The 18,060-nt window shown below is 34.1% G+C and overlaps 2 protein-coding genes and 1 pseudogene across 4 annotated transcripts; 1 reads left to right on the plus strand and 2 right to left on the minus strand.

Moving 5' to 3' along the window:
* Positions 1–595: 595 nt before the first annotated feature.
* On the plus strand, positions 596–4,469 carry LOC142533963 (ADP-ribosylation factor GTPase-activating protein AGD12-like). Of its 3 annotated transcripts, none has more exons than XM_075640900.1 (9): positions 596–737; positions 1,334–1,426; positions 1,819–1,900; positions 2,216–2,291; positions 2,423–2,586; positions 2,713–2,851; positions 2,967–3,083; positions 3,190–3,285; positions 3,844–4,469. In XM_075640900.1, exons 2-9 carry the CDS (start codon positions 1,387–1,389, stop codon positions 4,123–4,125), a joined length of 996 nt encoding a protein of 331 aa, XP_075497015.1. In that variant the 5' UTR covers positions 596–737; positions 1,334–1,386; the 3' UTR covers positions 4,126–4,469. The 3 variants fall into 3 exon arrangements, with proteins under 3 accessions (XP_075497015.1, XP_075497025.1, XP_075497031.1); XM_075640910.1 differs by having other exon boundaries at positions 619–736; positions 1,330–1,426; XM_075640916.1 differs by lacking the exon at positions 596–737 and adding an exon at positions 768–1,241.
* A 335-nt stretch (positions 4,470–4,804) lies between these two features.
* On the minus strand, positions 4,805–5,770 carry LOC142537816 (caffeoylshikimate esterase-like). The gene has a single exon (XM_075643307.1). It carries the CDS (start codon positions 5,768–5,770, stop codon positions 4,805–4,807), a length of 966 nt encoding a protein of 321 aa, XP_075499422.1.
* A 3,304-nt stretch (positions 5,771–9,074) lies between these two features.
* LOC142533983 (uncharacterized) lies at positions 9,075–13,771 on the minus strand (annotated as a pseudogene).
* Between the last annotated feature and the right edge of the window lie 4,289 nt (positions 13,772–18,060).

The following is an 18,060-nucleotide window of genomic DNA, read 5'->3' on the forward strand; positions in this document are numbered from 1 at the left end:
TTTAGTGATAAGCAAATTTATAATACTGCTCACAGAATGCTTATGTATAGTACTGTGTGTAAAACTTCAGGTAATACTGATAAAAATATTGCTAAGATGATTATATCAGGTTTTACTGGCCAACTTAAAGGTTGGTGGGATAACTATTTAAATCAATTCCAAAAAGAAGATATTATTAATTCAATAAAAATTGAGAATAATATTCAATCAGAAAATGTAGTTTATTCATTAATAATGCTGGAAACCAATAACCTCCATGTGTGCGAAAGCCACTAAGGAAAAGTTTGGTTATTAATATATATATTAATAAAATGTTAAAACTTTAATGCAAGTTATATGTAGTTCAGCAGATAGAGTCATTGTTTCATAGGGTTTAGGATTATTAGTTAAATTCTGATTGAATTCATTTTTTTTTCTTTTATTTTTTAATTTATTTTTTAATTTATATATCAAAATTACAGTGTAGTCCTTCACTATTTTTTATAATTATATTTTGATCTTTATTTAAATATACATCAAATAAATTATAAAAAATATTATACAATACGCAACGCGTGCGTCGGTACACTAGTAATTATAAAAAATAACAACAGATGGCCGAGAGATAAAAAGCTCTAATGATGATATTTAAAACGGCGACATTGTTCCAGTTTCTGTCCAACAATAAACCAGTATTATCCTCTGTTCTTTTCTTTCCAAGGATTCCAACTGAGTTTATGCTTTGTGGATATAAAAGGTAAGGATTCAAATCTTTTTCTAGATCCTTTTTTCCCTTTTCAATGTTTTGCCAAGGAATAAATGGTGCAAATCCTTCTCAAATTTATCACGCTATGTTTCGATTTGAACGAGGTCGTAAGCAAAGATATGGAATATATCTGCGTAATGAACGCTTGCATGGGTGAAGATTCAATCTTTATTCTGCAACATTATCTGTGTCTTTCCCAAGATCGATTATTTCTTCCTTTTGATTTCATTCGTGCGATAAATGTCCAGTTTCTCGTGATGGATTTGTGGGGTGAAGCCGAGGTTTGTTTCTGTTTTTGGAATCTAGTCGTGGATTTAATGGGGTCTGATATATGAATCACGTTTAAAATGTTTTTTGTGGATTGTTTGTTGCCATTTCAAGCATGTTTTTCCTTCTTGGTATCATGGATTCACGTTTTTTTTTTGTGTTCCTGCTATTGCTCATTTATTTTGGAATTCGGTCTGCTGATTAGGAATGATGGATTTTTATCATTTGGTATATACTGATTGTCTCTACTTGTAGATGTTTGGACTGACAAATTAGATTGAATTTGAATCTCGATCTTCTGTGCTATTTATGTGTAGGTACTACTTATTCAGAGATTGCTTGAATTGAATAAATAGTATTGTTGCAAGAAAGCTATGAACAGCCATCCGTCTTCCTTGGGACGACCATCTTCAGGTGTGGTTCTGTGCCTCGTTGCAATACTAAGAAAATTTTAGTATTCTATAGCTCGAGTCTGTAAAAAGAGAGGAAAAGGAAAAAAGAGGAACTGAATGTTGATGTCGTGTGACCCTTAAAATTGTCTACTGTGCATTGTACCTACTGCACGAACTGCATAATATTGTTAGATTACAGATAATGTATCACCAAGTGCGCTGTTTTGTAAGATGAAATGTAATCTTGTGGGACACATCATAATCAATATTTGGCATGACAATGCTGATTTTTAAATATTAAAGCTTGGTTCTTTGATTTCTGACATATGTTTAGACCACACTGCTTTCATCACCGTGGTTTTATTCGCAGACTTCAGTTTAACCATGGTGCATTGGTTACTGAAATGTTTACAGGTAAACGAAGATTGAAAGATCTTCTGAGTCAACGGGATAACCGCGTATGTGCAGATTGTGGTGCTCCAGACCCAAAATGGGCGTAAGTTCCCAACACTAGGAACTTTTAAAGAAAGATTCAGTTATTGGTCTCCCCATAGATGTGGCCTTATGGATCATGCCGCTCACTTTTGCCCTTTTCCAGTGCTCAGAGACTGCAGATTCAGTGGTTTTCTTCCCTATATTTGTTACAATAGCTTGTTTATACCGAAAATAATTAAAAAGTTCTGCCTATAAAGGATTGTTGATGTTTTTAAAAAATTGATGATGGAATTGACATGAAGATATCTAAAACTTTCAAAGAAAATTCAGTTGTTCCTGGTTTATGGTTTGTTCAATTGTTCTCTTCCACCTTCAGGTCGGCAAATATTGGAGTGTTTATATGCTTGAAGTGCTGTGGAGTCCACAGAAGCCTTGGTACTCATATTTCTAAGGTGATTGCTTCAGGAATTTTACACTTCGCTACGAGCTCTTTACCCTAACCACTGAAGGGTCCCATTCGGCTTCTGCTTTTCTTAAAGTCTTTGATTCCTTTTGTCTTTACCTCGAAATTTCTATCCTACAGGTCTTGTCCGTGACATTAGATGAATGGTCCGATGACGAAATTGATGCAATGATCGAGGTTGGTGGAAATGCATCGGCAAATTCTATTTATGAGGCTTATATTCTCGAAGGAGTGTCAAAACCTGGACCAGACGCTGGCCATGAAGAGCGTTCAAGATTTATCAGGTGGATTTTATATGTTAATTGGTGTACCTTTTTAATGAGATGAAGAATGGTGGTTGTTTCTTCTATTGTTCTACTTTATCCCACATGTAAGACCAATAATTAAATTCCTTGACTTGCATGTTGTAGGTCTAAGTACGAGCTTCAAGAATTTCTGAAACCAAGCCTACGAATACTGTCAGGTGCTTCCAAAAAACATTCTTTGCAAGCAAGTTTATCCAGGAAGATCATGGATAGTTTTCGTACTTCAGCTTCGGCGCAAAAATCAGTATGTTACCTCGACTATCTTGGTTTTGTAAGGAGGTGATGTATAATTATGCACCGAGTTTTGGTGTTCTTATGATCATTACTTGTTTAAAGGTTATTTCAAATCTGATCCACAGGAAGGCATGGTGGAATTTATTGGGATGTTGAAGATTATTGTGCTTAAAGGAACAAATTTAGCTGTCCGAGATATGCTTTCAAGTGATCCATATGTCGTCTTGACTCTTGGGCAGCAGGTTAATATATCATTTCAGTTTCTCAAAGACATACAATTTTTCTGTCAATTCAGTTCCATACATTTGGAGTTTCTTACACCTTTCATGCTGCTTCCTTTGTTCTCAGAAAGCACAAACAACTGTGATTAAAAGCAATTTGAATCCTATCTGGAATGAGGAACTCATGCTTTCTGTTCCACAAGATTATGGTTCCATTAAGCTGGTAATCCTTTATTTGTTGTTAAGTTATCAGATCCAAAAAATCATTGAGAGGCCAATTTAGCATATTGAACAGGGACAAAACTCACGGAAGGACCAAGCATCTCCCACTATAGCAATAGCTATAGTTGGTGGTGATTCTATACTTTGTTTCGTCTAAAACATGTAGCGATCCACACACTACATTTAAATCGATACGCCAGATAGCAAAATTTTATATTTCATGGGAATTAACCAACATGAGCTTGGGTATGCTACCCATTGTAGGATTGAGTATTATAGTTGCACTAGAAGCTATGGTTGATAATAGTGGTGCTACTCAAATCTTTCAAATGTGCAGCAATCCAAATGCCATGTTTTGATTGTTGTACCAGCTTGACGGTCACAGATATAGCAACAGGAAGCAACAAACAATTGTTGCGCTCTAACAGTTACAGTTTCAAAATGACTATACATGTAATTTAGAGATTTTCCCGTGTTGCCAAACCATTTGAAGTATATGATTGAGCCTTGTACGATGACGTGAGGGTGATATTTGTTTTTTTTTCCATAAATTTAACAGCAAGTTTACGATCATGATACATTTTCCGCGGATGATATTATGGGGGAAGCAGAGATAGATATTCAACCAATGATAACTTCTGCGACTGCATTTGGAGATGCTGGAATGTTTGGAAACATGCAAATTGGGAAATGGCTGAAATCACACGATAATGCTTTGCTAGAAGACAGCATTGTAAATATTGTTGATGGGAAAGTGAAGCAGGCTGTTTCCCTCAAGCTACAAAATGTAGAATCTGGTGAATTAGAACTTGAACTTGAGTGGATTTCTCTTGACCAATAGATGTATATATTACTTATTATCACCTTTTTCAACTCACCAGTTACTGAAAATTAATTTTATTTACATTTGATTGGGAAAAGTATGCATTCTTTTCTGTTACTTTTTTCTCGGCCGAGTGTTTTATACTGTACCATCTGGACAAATCTTCCCTTAAACTCGAGACGGATTCAAATTTATACCAGGGATGTGTTGGAGCTGAAATACTTGAGCTCGACTGAGAAAAAAAAATATTTGAACTCAAGCTTTTGGTGGGTCAATAATGATTTTCAAGCATGAGATTGATCAAGTTTTTGTAAGTAACGCTAATTTGTGCTCAGTCGGTTTTGAGTTTCTTCTTTCTTGTTTTTTGAGTAATTTACACTAAAGGGTTAATAGTAGTTTTAGCCATAGCAAAAAACATCTCCGAGTTCGATTTTTTTAGCTTAATCGAATTGGCTACTCGACATGGATTGGAGCTAGATTTCCGACCGTCCTCAAGTCGAGTTTCGACCGAGCTACTCGTAAACGATTCACTCGGAAAAAGAGTCCGTTCTTGACCATGAAACCAACGGTTTACTAGTAATATATGTATTATAATTAGCGTAATATGGATCGATTTGCAGCCTAGCATCTCTGCATGTAGAGAATGCATTTTTAAAAGTTAATAATAAGAAACTTCAATATTATGCTACTCTTTTGCCTACTTGGTGGTTGTTGAAGCAGCTCTTACTTCCATCCATGCCATCATAGCGTTAAAAATATTTTCTGCACTTTCATTTGGTTCGCCAATTAACTGATGCCACACGCCCCCCAAGATCTTCAAACTCTTGTCCTTGCTACTTGCTGTTTCATACAGGTATTTAGCCCCTTCAGGATCGCATATTATATCGTCTCCACCATGCATAATCAGCAATGGCACTTCCAATAGATGGCAACTTCTTTTTATATATTCACAGGTTTTCATAAACTGCAGTGCAGATGCTGCAGTTGGCTTCCCGGAAGTCCGTCGATTCGGGCTATTTTCCGCCAGTTTCCTCTTCCAATCTTCCTTGTAAGCTTTACTCAACGGAGGGCTAGTGATCGCAATTCTCCAAGATGGAGCAAAATATGCAGCTATAGGTAGCAACTTCTCCAACGGCCACACCGGTTTAAACTTCCTCGAGATCTCACACATTGCACCACTCAAGATCAAGCCTTTCCATTCTGTTTTTTGCTTCAAGCATATGAGTATGGCAATGCCACCACCTAAAGACTCACCGTAGAGAAAGCGTGGAAGATTCGGATGAACATAATGGATTGAGTCGAAATAATGAATGCAGTCAGAGACCAAGGGGTGAATATCTGAGATATGATCGTATGGCCCTTCTGAGAATCCATGACCTTGTAAATCGAGGGCACAACACAAAAAACCGGCTTTCGCTATGGCTACTGCGTTTAGTTCAAAAAGCCAACTGCTCTCTGAGGTGTAGCCATGAATCATGGCTACTATCCCTTTCAGCTTGGATTTTGGATCTGCAGGTTGCCAAGTTTGGGTGAATATGTTAATGTTTTCTTGGTTTTTCATGTAGGTTTCTTGGTGGAGTATCTGATGTTTCTTGTAAAAATCCTCCTTTTTCAGGGATCCGTAAGGGCTGTTCTCATTGGCTTCATGAATTGGATGAGCCATTTTCCCTGGTTTCTTGTGTAAATTTTGTGTGAAGTTTGTACATTGTTGCCACCCACTAAACGTTCAACATATAAAGAGGATGGAGGTGGGGGTAGGGGTGCTGATGTTCTTTATGATTAGTTGGAAAAAAAATCTCCCAACTGTCAACATAAATGATCCTCAAAATAATTTACCCATTTTGTTAATTTTTCTGAAATTAGAAAAAGAAATATAAGTTTGATAAGATCAAGTATTTAACTAATACCATCATTATGGAAATTTTTTTTCTACAATCAGACATAGCTTTGAATCAGGGGATAAATCTACCATCCCTTGGACTAATGGTCACATGTGGTGAGACTTCTGCCTCTAAAATTGTCACATCTGAGCGAATTCAAGCCCATCTCTCAAATTCGCTTAACACGTTAAAGGTCATGCTTTCTTATTAACAAGAGGTCAGAAAAGACCGTGCTCATGGTCTCTTCCAAAAAGGTCGAGCTCAAGAACATATCAAAGGGGCCAAACACATGAAAATTCTGACAAGGTCAAGCTCACAGACCATTCCCTAAGGGTCCAAGTTCATAAGTGTGGCTGAGAAATCCGAGCCCAATGACAGTTGGGAAATGTGAAGATATCTTTGGTAGTAGATAAAACCCCGATAAATATGGGACCTGATCGAATCTCATCAAAATAAGGTGAGAGCCCTAGTCGCCATCGTAAGAAAGTCCTACCATCTGATGTTTCCTATCTCAAGTGAGTTTCTACCCTAACAAGAATCATTCTCCAACAAGATAACTAGCATCTTCTGCTTCTATAAATACGAGATATTGGTCACGGTTTTACGACATTCACTATCTCTTGTTCATTCAGCACTAATATATCACACTTCGCTCTTTGTATTCATAATCAGAGCACAGATTTAAGTATCGGAGGGGTCACGCCGAAAATATCTCTGACGCTCTCTAACCTTATTTTTGTCTGTGCAGACCTCTCAACACCGACCCGACCCCCAAAGACTCGGAGATTTGAAGATCCGTTCACCAGACCGAAGACAAGGTAAAATTTTTGTATCAATCAAATATATTCATTATGGAATTATTATTTTTTTACAATCAAACATAACTTTGAATAAGAGGAATCAATATACCACCCGTTGGACTAGTGGTCACATGTGGTGGGACTGAGCTGGAGTACTCTACGTCCCAGACTAAAAAATTTAATGAAAGTCGATGAGCAGGCTAGTTTAGATTAGGCTAGTTTATTTTATATATATATATAGTGATGGTGAAGTTAAACTTCGAAAAATCTTTTATATATATATAATAAAGTGATGGTGAAGTTAAACTTTGAAAAAATCTTATTTCTGTGCTCCAAAAGATACCTCCCAGTTTCAACTACTGTGAATGGTAATTGGTCTCCAAAAGCATGATGCACTGGAGCTCGGGAACTTTCGATTTCAACTACAATGCATTAAATTTGAAGGCCCCATTGGCAATCAATACCGTTTCTCTTTGGTACCTAGTTTTGACAGATTACAAAGCTATTATTATTACTAAATTTCTTGTTTCTTAGCCATCACTGTACAAAATAGGAAGTCGTATACAAAGATGTTGCATGTGATATTAATAATTAGGTACCCTTTTTCCTTGTCTTTTGCTTTTCTTGTTTATCTTTTCCTTGTAAATCGTTTTTCCTTGGGTGCGACTGCATGCATACCATTTGGGATAGCAGGCAATACCAAAAAAATTATCATTTATAGACATTATGAATATATTTTTTTTATAAGGATAATATTTTTATTTTAAACAATTATTTTTCTAACAAAAATTTAGCAACGGAATATTAAACATTTAAAAATCTTCGTTATTGGGTGCAGTAATTGTCTCTGCTTGTTAGAGCGATCGAACCGTGGTGCTTTGAGCTGATGTGCGGTTTAAAAGATTTGATTTGCACAATTGCTATCAGCTGTAGGTTTTGGTAAAGCGGCAAGAGCTCGGTTCTACAATTGGTATCAGAATCAAGGTCACAGGTTCGATTCTCATTGATGGTAAGGAGTGCAATTATTGAGAGGTAGATTGTTGAGTGTAATAATTGCCCTTGTTTGGAAGAGCAATCGAACCGTGGTGCTTGAGTTGATGTGCGGTTTAAAAAATTTGAGTTGCACCATTACCACCAGTTATAGCTTTTGGTAAAGCGACAAGCGCTCGGTTCTTCAGTCGTCAGTTAACAAAAAATGCCATTGTTGATTAAAATCATCGCTATAAAAACCATCACGGTTCGCGATGGTTTTAATCAAAAATCGTCTCAAAATAGAGGGACAATAATTAAATATCAAACGGTTTTGGCGATATTTTTTTCTCGAAAATCATCGTTAATTAGCGACATTTTTTTATAAATCGTCGACTGTCTCTATAGGTCGACTACGAATTATTTTATGAATAAATTTAAAACTGTTGCTAATCTAAATAACCACGGTAGCTAGTTAGTTTTTTTTTTTTTTTTCCTGTATTTGAGGAAAATTACAACGGCTTTTGGTTCAACATTTCTTAGAAGAAAAAAAACAAAAACAAAAAAAAAACAAAGACCCATTCCATTTTATTTAAAGAGGGTTATCAAATGGAATCAGAAATACTAAAAAGCCTAGAAAACGGATTTGTTCATGCCCCCACTCTAAATCTAATGATCCACAATGAACTACATATATTGCTTTTATGTGGTCACAACATAAAATATATGCGGCTCTCTATCAACAGTGAAGGTAATAAATACTTCCACTGAAGGTAATAAATACTTCTACTGTAGGGTTAGGATAACCGACAGTGCTGTGACAAGAATTTGACATGGATCCCGACACAGCTGTGCAAAAATCAAAAGGACCAGAATAAAACAACTTGAGATCTAAGAATCCTTCATCTAGCTCTAATGTTTGGTGTGGCAATGGTTCAAAACTCCGAGGATGTGTTGGTGCAGAATATCTCCGAAGAACAAATTGAATTACTGTCAACTAAAAAGATGCTGGCTGATTAGTTAGCTATCAAATTTGAGTTACTAGTTTATCAAATTTAAGGGGAAAAGAACAGAACTTGGATGCTAAGATGTCACATTTGACACACTATCTGACCTTTTCCATGTGATAAAAATCTAGAGATTTGATCGATAAGGCAGATAGTTATATGCGAGAAGCTACAAACCATCCGAAAAGCTACAAATTGTACGCAAACACTGTGTACTTAAATAACACTTTCAAGAGAGCAGAAGCCGTCACTTCACCTCCAATCTCTAAACAGAAACTTAAATCATTCCCACTATTAGTTTGGTAACAACAGAAAGTCAAAAAGAACTTTGATCTATCTAAATTAACGCAAACAATATTAAATGTATCAGACAATATCTACGTTATCTGATGATAAATCATTCACTTTGACATATTTACATACAATGTCATCTGTGGCCGTTTTGAGTCAGTTTCCACAGTAGACATTCGAGTCAGTTTCTACTGTGGCGGAGTTCCAGGCAAATAAAGCAGCTCCAACGGCAGGCTCCACCTGAGGAACCAAAACAAGGACAACTATCAACATTTTCGAACCGAGCAAAATGGCGGAGGATGCAAGGAAAATGAAACGGAGAGATATTTTTTAGAAAATTTGATCATGATAAATGATATGGCACGTGCATTCCGTAACATGACAAAAGTATAGTAGGTAACCATTTTCCAAGGAGAAATAAATTAACCCAAATTAAGCATTCTCAGCATCATGTTACTAGAAATACTATAATAAGCATCAATCAAAGATACCTAAGTACTTATAGCACCAAGGGCATACGGCACTCCAGGATTAATAGCCATAAATGAAGATATCTAACCTTTGGTCTTATCGGACAAGCCCCAGGGTAAGCCTCCACAATAGAATTAGTAACTTCTCCCCCTATATCCCATCTTTTGTTAGCTTCAAGTACTCCACCAACAATGACAATGGGGAAAGAAACCTTTCCATCTGCAGGGACAAAATTATATCTTCGGTCTTTGTGTTCGAGAATGAAAGTGGGTGAGGTCCATGCAACTTGTGCGGAAGGTTGTTGGAGGAAACAGGAGTCCTATAATTGCATATGTGGTCATAAAATACTCAACCAGAAGTGAGAAGATTGTTAGTGTTTGATAATTTTGTGGGTATATTGAAGCAACAAGACAATCACTTCAAGATTACCGCAACTAAAGATTTTCTGTCAATGAGTGTGGGATTATCCGTTCTTACTCAATAAACAATAAGTTCCTAAAGAAACTATGTAAATGCAAAGACAAATGAAGGCACACCTTTACCAGCCAACTGTAATCGTTGAACCACGGCTTTTACACTTAAAACCAACTCTTGAACAGCATAACTCAAGATCTCCTCAGCAACTTGATCGCCTGATTCAGCACAGGATACCACAACAGGAACAAGTGCCGCAATTCGTGTCCAAGATGAATCTGCATAGGTCCACCTAAATTCCAATAAGCAAGAAAATAAAACTGGCAGATTTTCAATAGGTCCACCAAAATTCCAATGAACTAGAATTAATACTGATGTGAAAATTAAATGACAAAAAGTGCATGAGTAAATAACATATTTCAGCTCCTTGTGGTGTTTTCCCAAAGAAACAATAAGAAAATATTCCTTCCTGGACTATCCTATTTCTTCCAACAATTTCAACTTTCATCAGACTCAAATGGCTACTTAACATCAGCATCATGGTCTTCACAACATAAACTGAATGGATATAAAACATTGAATCCAAATAGTTGTTACTTTGTTTTAAATTTATGAGGCCATGGATTAATAAGAGATTGATGAGTGAGCACGTTCAAGTGAATAGTTCCATGGAATTATTTTTGAGTGTAGAAAAATCAAGAAGATATCCCCTCATTGACTTGCTAAAAACTCTGTCAGCAATTGATGAACAAAAAAAGGAGTTATATGCACATCGTAGTTCAACCATCACGGAAAAAATGAGTGCATAAATAAACCACCTTATTAGCAGTGCATTGTCTCCATACACTTGTTATCTACAGAAATGTGGCATATATTACCTAGTGCAGAAATCTGACTAAGATGCCAATCAATACTCAAAAAATTGTATGTACATGAAACAATTTACTTGTCACGCAAAGCTGGGCCAAAACTAATTGCCATTAAAACAAGCCTAACCCACTTATTCATTGCTCAGCAGCACTGAAATGAATAAATTTTTATGAGTCACAAGTTCATACAGAGAGATACCCAATTAGTTCATCTGGAGAAGAAAGACTAAGTGACTGTAGAATATAATTTGTAAGCATGGTTGCTGGACAACGACCATCAAGAGCCTTCATCACCGCAGTAATGCTTTAGTAGCAATTCCATAACCACTGAAGACAAAAAAAAATAGCCAATCAAAACATCGATTGCAACATGAATGTGTACGGACGTCATAAAACTCTTACTGTACAATTAAATTTTAATGCTTTGGTCCCCCAACATGGATATAAATATTGCTCGTCTTTTTTACCACAAACATGAGTTCTTAAAGGCACATTTAATAATTAGAAATTGACCAAGAAGGACATAAGCAACAAAGAACTTACTTAAAATCATATCCTTATTATGCAGAAATATCATATTCATATGAATTCAACTTTTCTGACTCTAGAAGAAGAGAGAATTACATTAAAACATATTATTAATCTAATAGATGTATAATATAACAAAGGTCTGTACTTTGTTCATTACCTACGAGAATGTTTCTTCAAAAACTATGTATCTAATTTCGGTTACTAATTCATGTCGATTTTACCTGCCCCTATCACCTAATACAGGTCCTGCACCAGCGGCACGAGCTTCGCTTCCATCCTCAGTAAATCCATAAGCAATGCATCCAGTTCCAGCAATCAGTACACAGTCATGAAGTTTCCCCATTGTCCCACTAGCAAGGGCTGCTACTGCATCATTCTGAACGTATATCTTTACATTAGGTGAGAATATTGGCCTTAAACAATTGATGAGCTATTTTAAATGTCGTGGGATAAATATCAAAATCAGCAGATGTATGATATATGTTATAAATCAGTAATTTTCCTTATCAAGCCACATATTCCCATAGATGCAATGCGAAGAATGTATGAGACATGCTTCAACAGATAATATAGACTTGCTGAGACATTTTGACTCAAAATCATTTCGGTCCTGGCACCCAGATGTCCAAAAAAAATCAACCAATTAAATTTACCCACCATTTGGATCTTGAAACTTTGGGTAACGTGAAAGGGGTAATTAAATAATATTTTTTCCTTGTACTCTTTGACAAGATAAATATTATATATAATGCTCGATTTTCTGGAAAGTACAAATTTTTGAACCCCAAAGCTTTGGACCTTTAAAACCGCTTGCTGTAATAGGATATAGTTCGGTATCTAGAATCTTAAATGACCATGTTAATTTCTCTTTCTACTTTTTTATATACCAGTAGCTAGCTCCACATTTAGAACCATTAGATATGTAAAGATGCAGGAAACAAATGTTTCAGCAGCCAGAGGAAAATGAGATGAAAGATATTTGCAAGATGACTACACTTCATATAACTGAATATTGAAAAATCTACCAGAAGCACAGTACCTCATCCAACTGAGTATCCTTTCCTGATCCAACGGATGGTTCACACCAGAAATTCCCAAGCAAACAGCACGTACAAGTGAATGGCTTGTGCCTGCAGTGGAAAGAGCGTCCGCTATCACTTGTTCAAGTGTTTCTCTGGCAGCATTTTCTACAAACCCAATTCATAATAGATGAGACAGTTCACTAAACAATACATGTACGTAACTCAATAATTAAAAACACCAAAAAAATTGCTCTTCCCTAATTAAACAATTAAACATTATAAATTTCCAAAACTGTTCATGTTCATGAAAAGTGATAGATTAACATAACCTTTTTCTGGCTTCATGGTTAAAGTTTCTGATGATTTATGCCCCGGATCAATCGATTTGATAAGTAAATGGTTAAATTTTAAAAAACTAACAATCAAAAAAATAAAAAAATGGGTATCATCAAACACCACCATCTTCTCATTTTTCATTTTATTGTTATTGCATGGTTTGCTGGAATGGCCAGAACGGAAGTTCCATACCGAAATGGCGCTTATCAATTCAAAGTTCCAGGTTTACATAGTGGTGGCCTAAAACAGCAATTTTTAACATATCAAACCAATTTCTCCATGTCGCATAACAGCGTAGCACATCATGGAATTTTTTTCTTGGTTTGTTGTTGATAGTTACATTTCTTAAAACTTTTTCCTATTTTTTACTGAAAATTATATAAAAAACTTCCAGATTAATATTCAAAATTTCTGAACTTTTACTTTTTTTTCCTAACAAAACCCGCAGCACGGGAGGACTTTCAATGGATCAGTAACCACAAACTTTGGGAGAGTCCCCGCTAACCATGATTGCTATGACTTAGGTATGACGAGATATAGTCAAGTTGCGGATTTGTTTATGTCTAGCATGCAAAGAAAGAACGGATTTTTATCACAAAGGCTGCACAAAATACAGTGGTAAATAATTCGCTGTTCGGAAAATGAAAATTTGGAATATAAACGTCAACAAACGAGAACGAATATATAGATAGAAAAACGGGGAATTGCAAAATTATATAGTCAAGGTGCCAATAACTGACAAAACATATCAATCATCGATAAACCCATAGGACAGTGAATCGTTTCGGAAAAGAATGTCATCAACCCAATTACCTCCAACGCTGTTGTAATTGGAGCAACCCCCAGCCGCACGGCCCAGAATCGGAAGAGGATCGGGCAATAGACCAATATCGGAAACGGGGAGAAAAGGCAGGCAGACGCAGACGGTGGAAGTGGTGCCGCCATCCACCCGCAAGATTACCCCTTCTTCACGGCGGCGATCATCAAACTCGGATCCCATCCAATAACAATCGAACACTTTATCGTTCTCTGGCTCTGTACGTGGAAAAGTTGCTGACCTTTTGTTTCGTCATCAAATCGTCCATTACCAATAGTACTTTCAAATAAATTATTATTTAAATTTTATAATCGAATAAAATAATTCAGATTAAAAAAACTTAGAAATAATGTTATTTTTAACAGGTTAGTCAAAAGTTTCGGAAGAAGAAAAAAAAAAACCCTAAAATTTAATATTTTTCCTTTCTAAAATCCTTTGACAGTGAATGTGATAGACATGAATGTTTGGAAAAGGTTAATAAAAAATAGAAAATTGATAAAATTTGTATAAATATAAAAAAGATGTATAAAAAAATTTTAAAATGTAAATTATATAAAAATACAAAATATTATTTAAAAAATTGATGTAATATGATAAATATTTTGAGGATATTAGTGTTAACTCTTAACTAATATTTAACCCGTGCACGAGATAATATTTTTTTTTGTAAAATTCTGCTTTTATATGAATATGAGTGATGCTAAATATTGCAATCATTTGTATTGAAAATTTATTTATACAGTTTGTAATACAAATTAAATAGTAACACAAATCATATCACAAATAAAATCTATTGATATAATCAATGCAAAAATTTTAGTATAGTTTATGTTTTCAATAGAGTTTAGTTTCAATTTGAATAAAAAATAATAAAAAGCATATAATACATAAATTATATTTGAATTAATATAAAAATGAATTAAATTCAAATTTGAACTAAATGAATTGATATAATCAATGCAAACAATAAATAAAATTAACTCTGCTTTATATATATATATATATATATATATATATAGATATGAGTTATACTAAACATTGCAATCATTTGTATTTAAAATTTATTTATACAGTTTGTAATAAAAATTAACTATATCATAGTAACACAAATCATATCACAAATTAAATTGATTGATACAATCAATGCAAAAAATTTAATGTAGTTTGTGTTTTCAATATAATTTAGTTTCAATTTGAATAAAAAAATAAAAGACATATAATACATTAATTATATATATATATATATATATATATATATATATATATATTTTTAAAAATCTTAAACAACAAACAGAAACACGAAAAATCATAATTGCTTTTTGTTTTTGGATAAACGTTTTAGAAGTTGGAACTGAAATTCACAGTCACATTCACAAACACTCAAAAATACTTTCATATTGTTAAGATCTAGGAAGAGTTTCTTATAATCTCTCAAACACTACTTTAATATCCCACTTGAAGACATGTTAAAATAAATTAACCTCAATCCATTTGGTTGGGATAATTTGGTTGGCTAAGTAATACACAAATTATGTTTTTTCTTTTGATTAAATTGTGGTCGTTGTGAATTTTAAGAGTGTATATATAGTAAGGTTTTGTTTCTAATATTTTCAAAATTAAATTAGGAGTGTGAAAAAAATTTAAACAAAAGTAGGAGATTATATGATTATAAAAATATATTAAGGTTGTATCTCGTTATCGGTGGAGAAAAAATTTAAAATACATAACTTTTTTAAAATTTATTTTAAAATTTAACAATCATCCTCACTCACTCGTGTGATCATATTTAATATATATATATATATGTGTGTGTGTGTGTGTGTTCAAGATTTTAAAATGTATAATTTAATAGCACAAATTAATGCTCAAAATTTGTAGTCAATTTCATCAAATAGTGAGATTTTTAAGAATTGAATGTGGAAGTTGTTAATTTTTAAAAATTTTGGTTGGGTGACCATCTTACCCAACAACCCATAGTAGTTTGGGCTGAAAATTTTCTCTCATGGGTAGCTCTCCTCATTTGATGACGGGCATCAGTCAAGTTCTAATAAATATTTAAATCAAATATTCTAATAAAGATATGTTAATATATTTTCATTCATTTAATATATATATATATATATATATATATATATATATATCTTTAGAACACCTTCACAGGATCTGCTGCAACTCGAAGATAACAAAGATCAAGAAAATATACTAGCAAATTCGAAGTTGAGGTAAAAGAGAACTCTTTGTTATTAAGACGAATTTGCTCTGCTCATGATACTAACGGGCTATGACAATCGTCTTTCAAAATATACAAATTTATACTTATTATAGTAGCACCATAAATCACGAGTTCCATGACAAGAAAATGAAGCAAGCATCATTTTGAAAAAACAATAAGTTCAATATAAATGCAAATACTCTTTCTTTATTTGATCATCTCAAAGTCGATGTTATTTTATCTATCAAGTCTATTAATTCAATCAGATTGATTAATATTTAAGTCACAAATCTCGATATTGTTACCAAAAGACTTTTTTTTTGGAGACAAATATATATGGAAACTAGTTGATCTTGTCAAACATTGACGCCAGGTGTCTAAACGCCTCCCTCATAGTTCTGTAAAATTTTGGGGTACAGAGGGACGCTTAAGCGCCTCTCCTGTGACCTGGATTGTTCAAGCTTTTCTTGCGTCTTATTTTAATTTTTATTCATTCTGACTTAAAAACATTCCAAAAATCCCTTCACATGAATGAAATTAATGCATGGATGAATATGATATCGAATGAGAGTTTATACGGAAAAATCATTGCATCATGAGAGATATTTTTTTACTTTGAACCTTTCTTAGTAGAATACTGTCATATTTACTAGGTCAGGAAGTGAATATGATGTCTTGAAATTATTAATGGTTCATACAAAACTAGAAAATAGTACATGCTCGACAACTTGCCTATCCATTTTTTTGGTTTTTCGATTGTGTTCGTTTTGATCGTGGAACACATTTTGGCTTCAAAGTATTTCGCTGAGGTGACTTGTCTTCACACTTACAATGGTGGTATTCCTTTTGAAGAGTATTCTACCATACTCCACTTTTTACAAGAAATGATCCATTAAAAGTGCAAAATTATCCCTGTTACATTTGTAGGAACAACACTTTCTGTACTAGGAATGAGAATAGAGTAATTTTAAAATGCTAGCACAAGTTATCATAATTTAATTATCTCATTGAAAAAAATCTTTAGGTTTTCAATCAAAAAGATTAAGTTACCATTATGAAAACTTTAGTGCAGAAATCTGCCTAAGATGCCAATCAATACTCAAAAAATTGTATGTATATGAAACAATTTACTTGCCACGCAAAGCTGGGCCAAAACTAATTGCCATTAAAACAAGCCTCATTGCTCAGCAGCACTGAAATGAATAAATTTTTATGAGTCACAAGTTCATTCAGAGAGATACCCAATTAGTTCATCTGGAGAAGAAAGACTAAGTGACTGTAGAATATAATTTGTAAGCATGGTTGCTGGACCACGACCATCACGAGCCTTCACCACCGCAGTAATGCTTCAGTAGCAATTCCATAACCACTGAAGACAAAAAATAGCCAATCAAAACATTGATTGCAACATGAATGTGCACGGACGTCATAAAACTCTTACTCTACAATTAAATTTTAATGCTTTGATCCCCCAACATGGATATAAATATTGCTCGTCTTTTTTACCACAAACATGAGTTCTTAAAGGCACATTTAATAATTAGAAACTGATCAGGAAGGACGTAAGCAACGAAGAACTTACTTAAAAATCATATCCTTATTATGCAGAAATATCATATTCATATGAATTCAACTTTTCTGACTCTAGAAGAAGAGAGAATTATATTAAAACATATTATTAATCTAATAGATATATAATATAACAAATGTCTGTACTTTGTTCATTACCTACGAGAATGTTTCTCCAAAAACTTTGTATCTAATTTCGGTTACTAATTCATGTCGATTTTACCTGCCCCAATCACCTAATACAAGTCCTGCAACAGCGGCACGAGCTTCTCTTCCATCCTCAGTAAATCCATAAGATAAAAATAATAAGATGCCGATGGAAAAAATCAAGAACAATGTAATGAGTTGCGTAAATTCTTTGAAAGGGTGAAGGATAATAGTTCATGTGAGGGAGGCAACTAAAAATTGCCTCGGTTGCTCAATGAAGCTTGCATATTGGAATATCAGAGTCTTTCACAAGCCTATAAAACAAAAGTGTACATACTCTTATAGGAACTCACTGTTGGTCTCACGTGCGACAATTTGAGATAATAAGATGCAAATAAAGTATAAAACTGAAAACTGATATTTACGTGAAAAACTCCTAAATATTATAAGAGTAAAACCATCGATAACATGAAAAGAATTTCATTATAATATTTTATGGTGTACAATCACTCACTGTGTTTTCAAAAAGACCACACACTTTCTTAATACATAAAACAAATACCTCATAAATATTATAAAACTAAGCACTCAAATGTTAAAAGATGAGAGATGATTCGA

This window comes from Primulina tabacum, chromosome 2 (assembly GCF_025594145.1).
Source record: "Primulina tabacum isolate GXHZ01 chromosome 2, ASM2559414v2, whole genome shotgun sequence".
In the NCBI taxonomy this organism is placed as follows: domain Eukaryota; kingdom Viridiplantae; phylum Streptophyta; class Magnoliopsida; order Lamiales; family Gesneriaceae; genus Primulina; species Primulina tabacum.

Coding starts and splice junctions, on each gene's coding strand:
- LOC142533963 (XM_075640900.1), top strand. CDS start 1,387: ATGAACAGCCATCCGTCTTCCTTGGGACGACCATCTTCAG. Junction 3,084..3,189: donor TCTTGACTCTTGGGCAGCAG/GTTAATATATCA, acceptor CTTTGTTCTCAG/AAAGCACAAACAACTGTGAT. Junction 3,286..3,843: donor ATTATGGTTCCATTAAGCTG/GTAATCCTTTAT, acceptor TAAATTTAACAG/CAAGTTTACGATCATGATAC.
- LOC142537816 (XM_075643307.1), bottom strand. CDS start 5,770: ATGGCTCATCCAATTCATGAAGCCAATGAGAACAGCCCTTACGGATCC.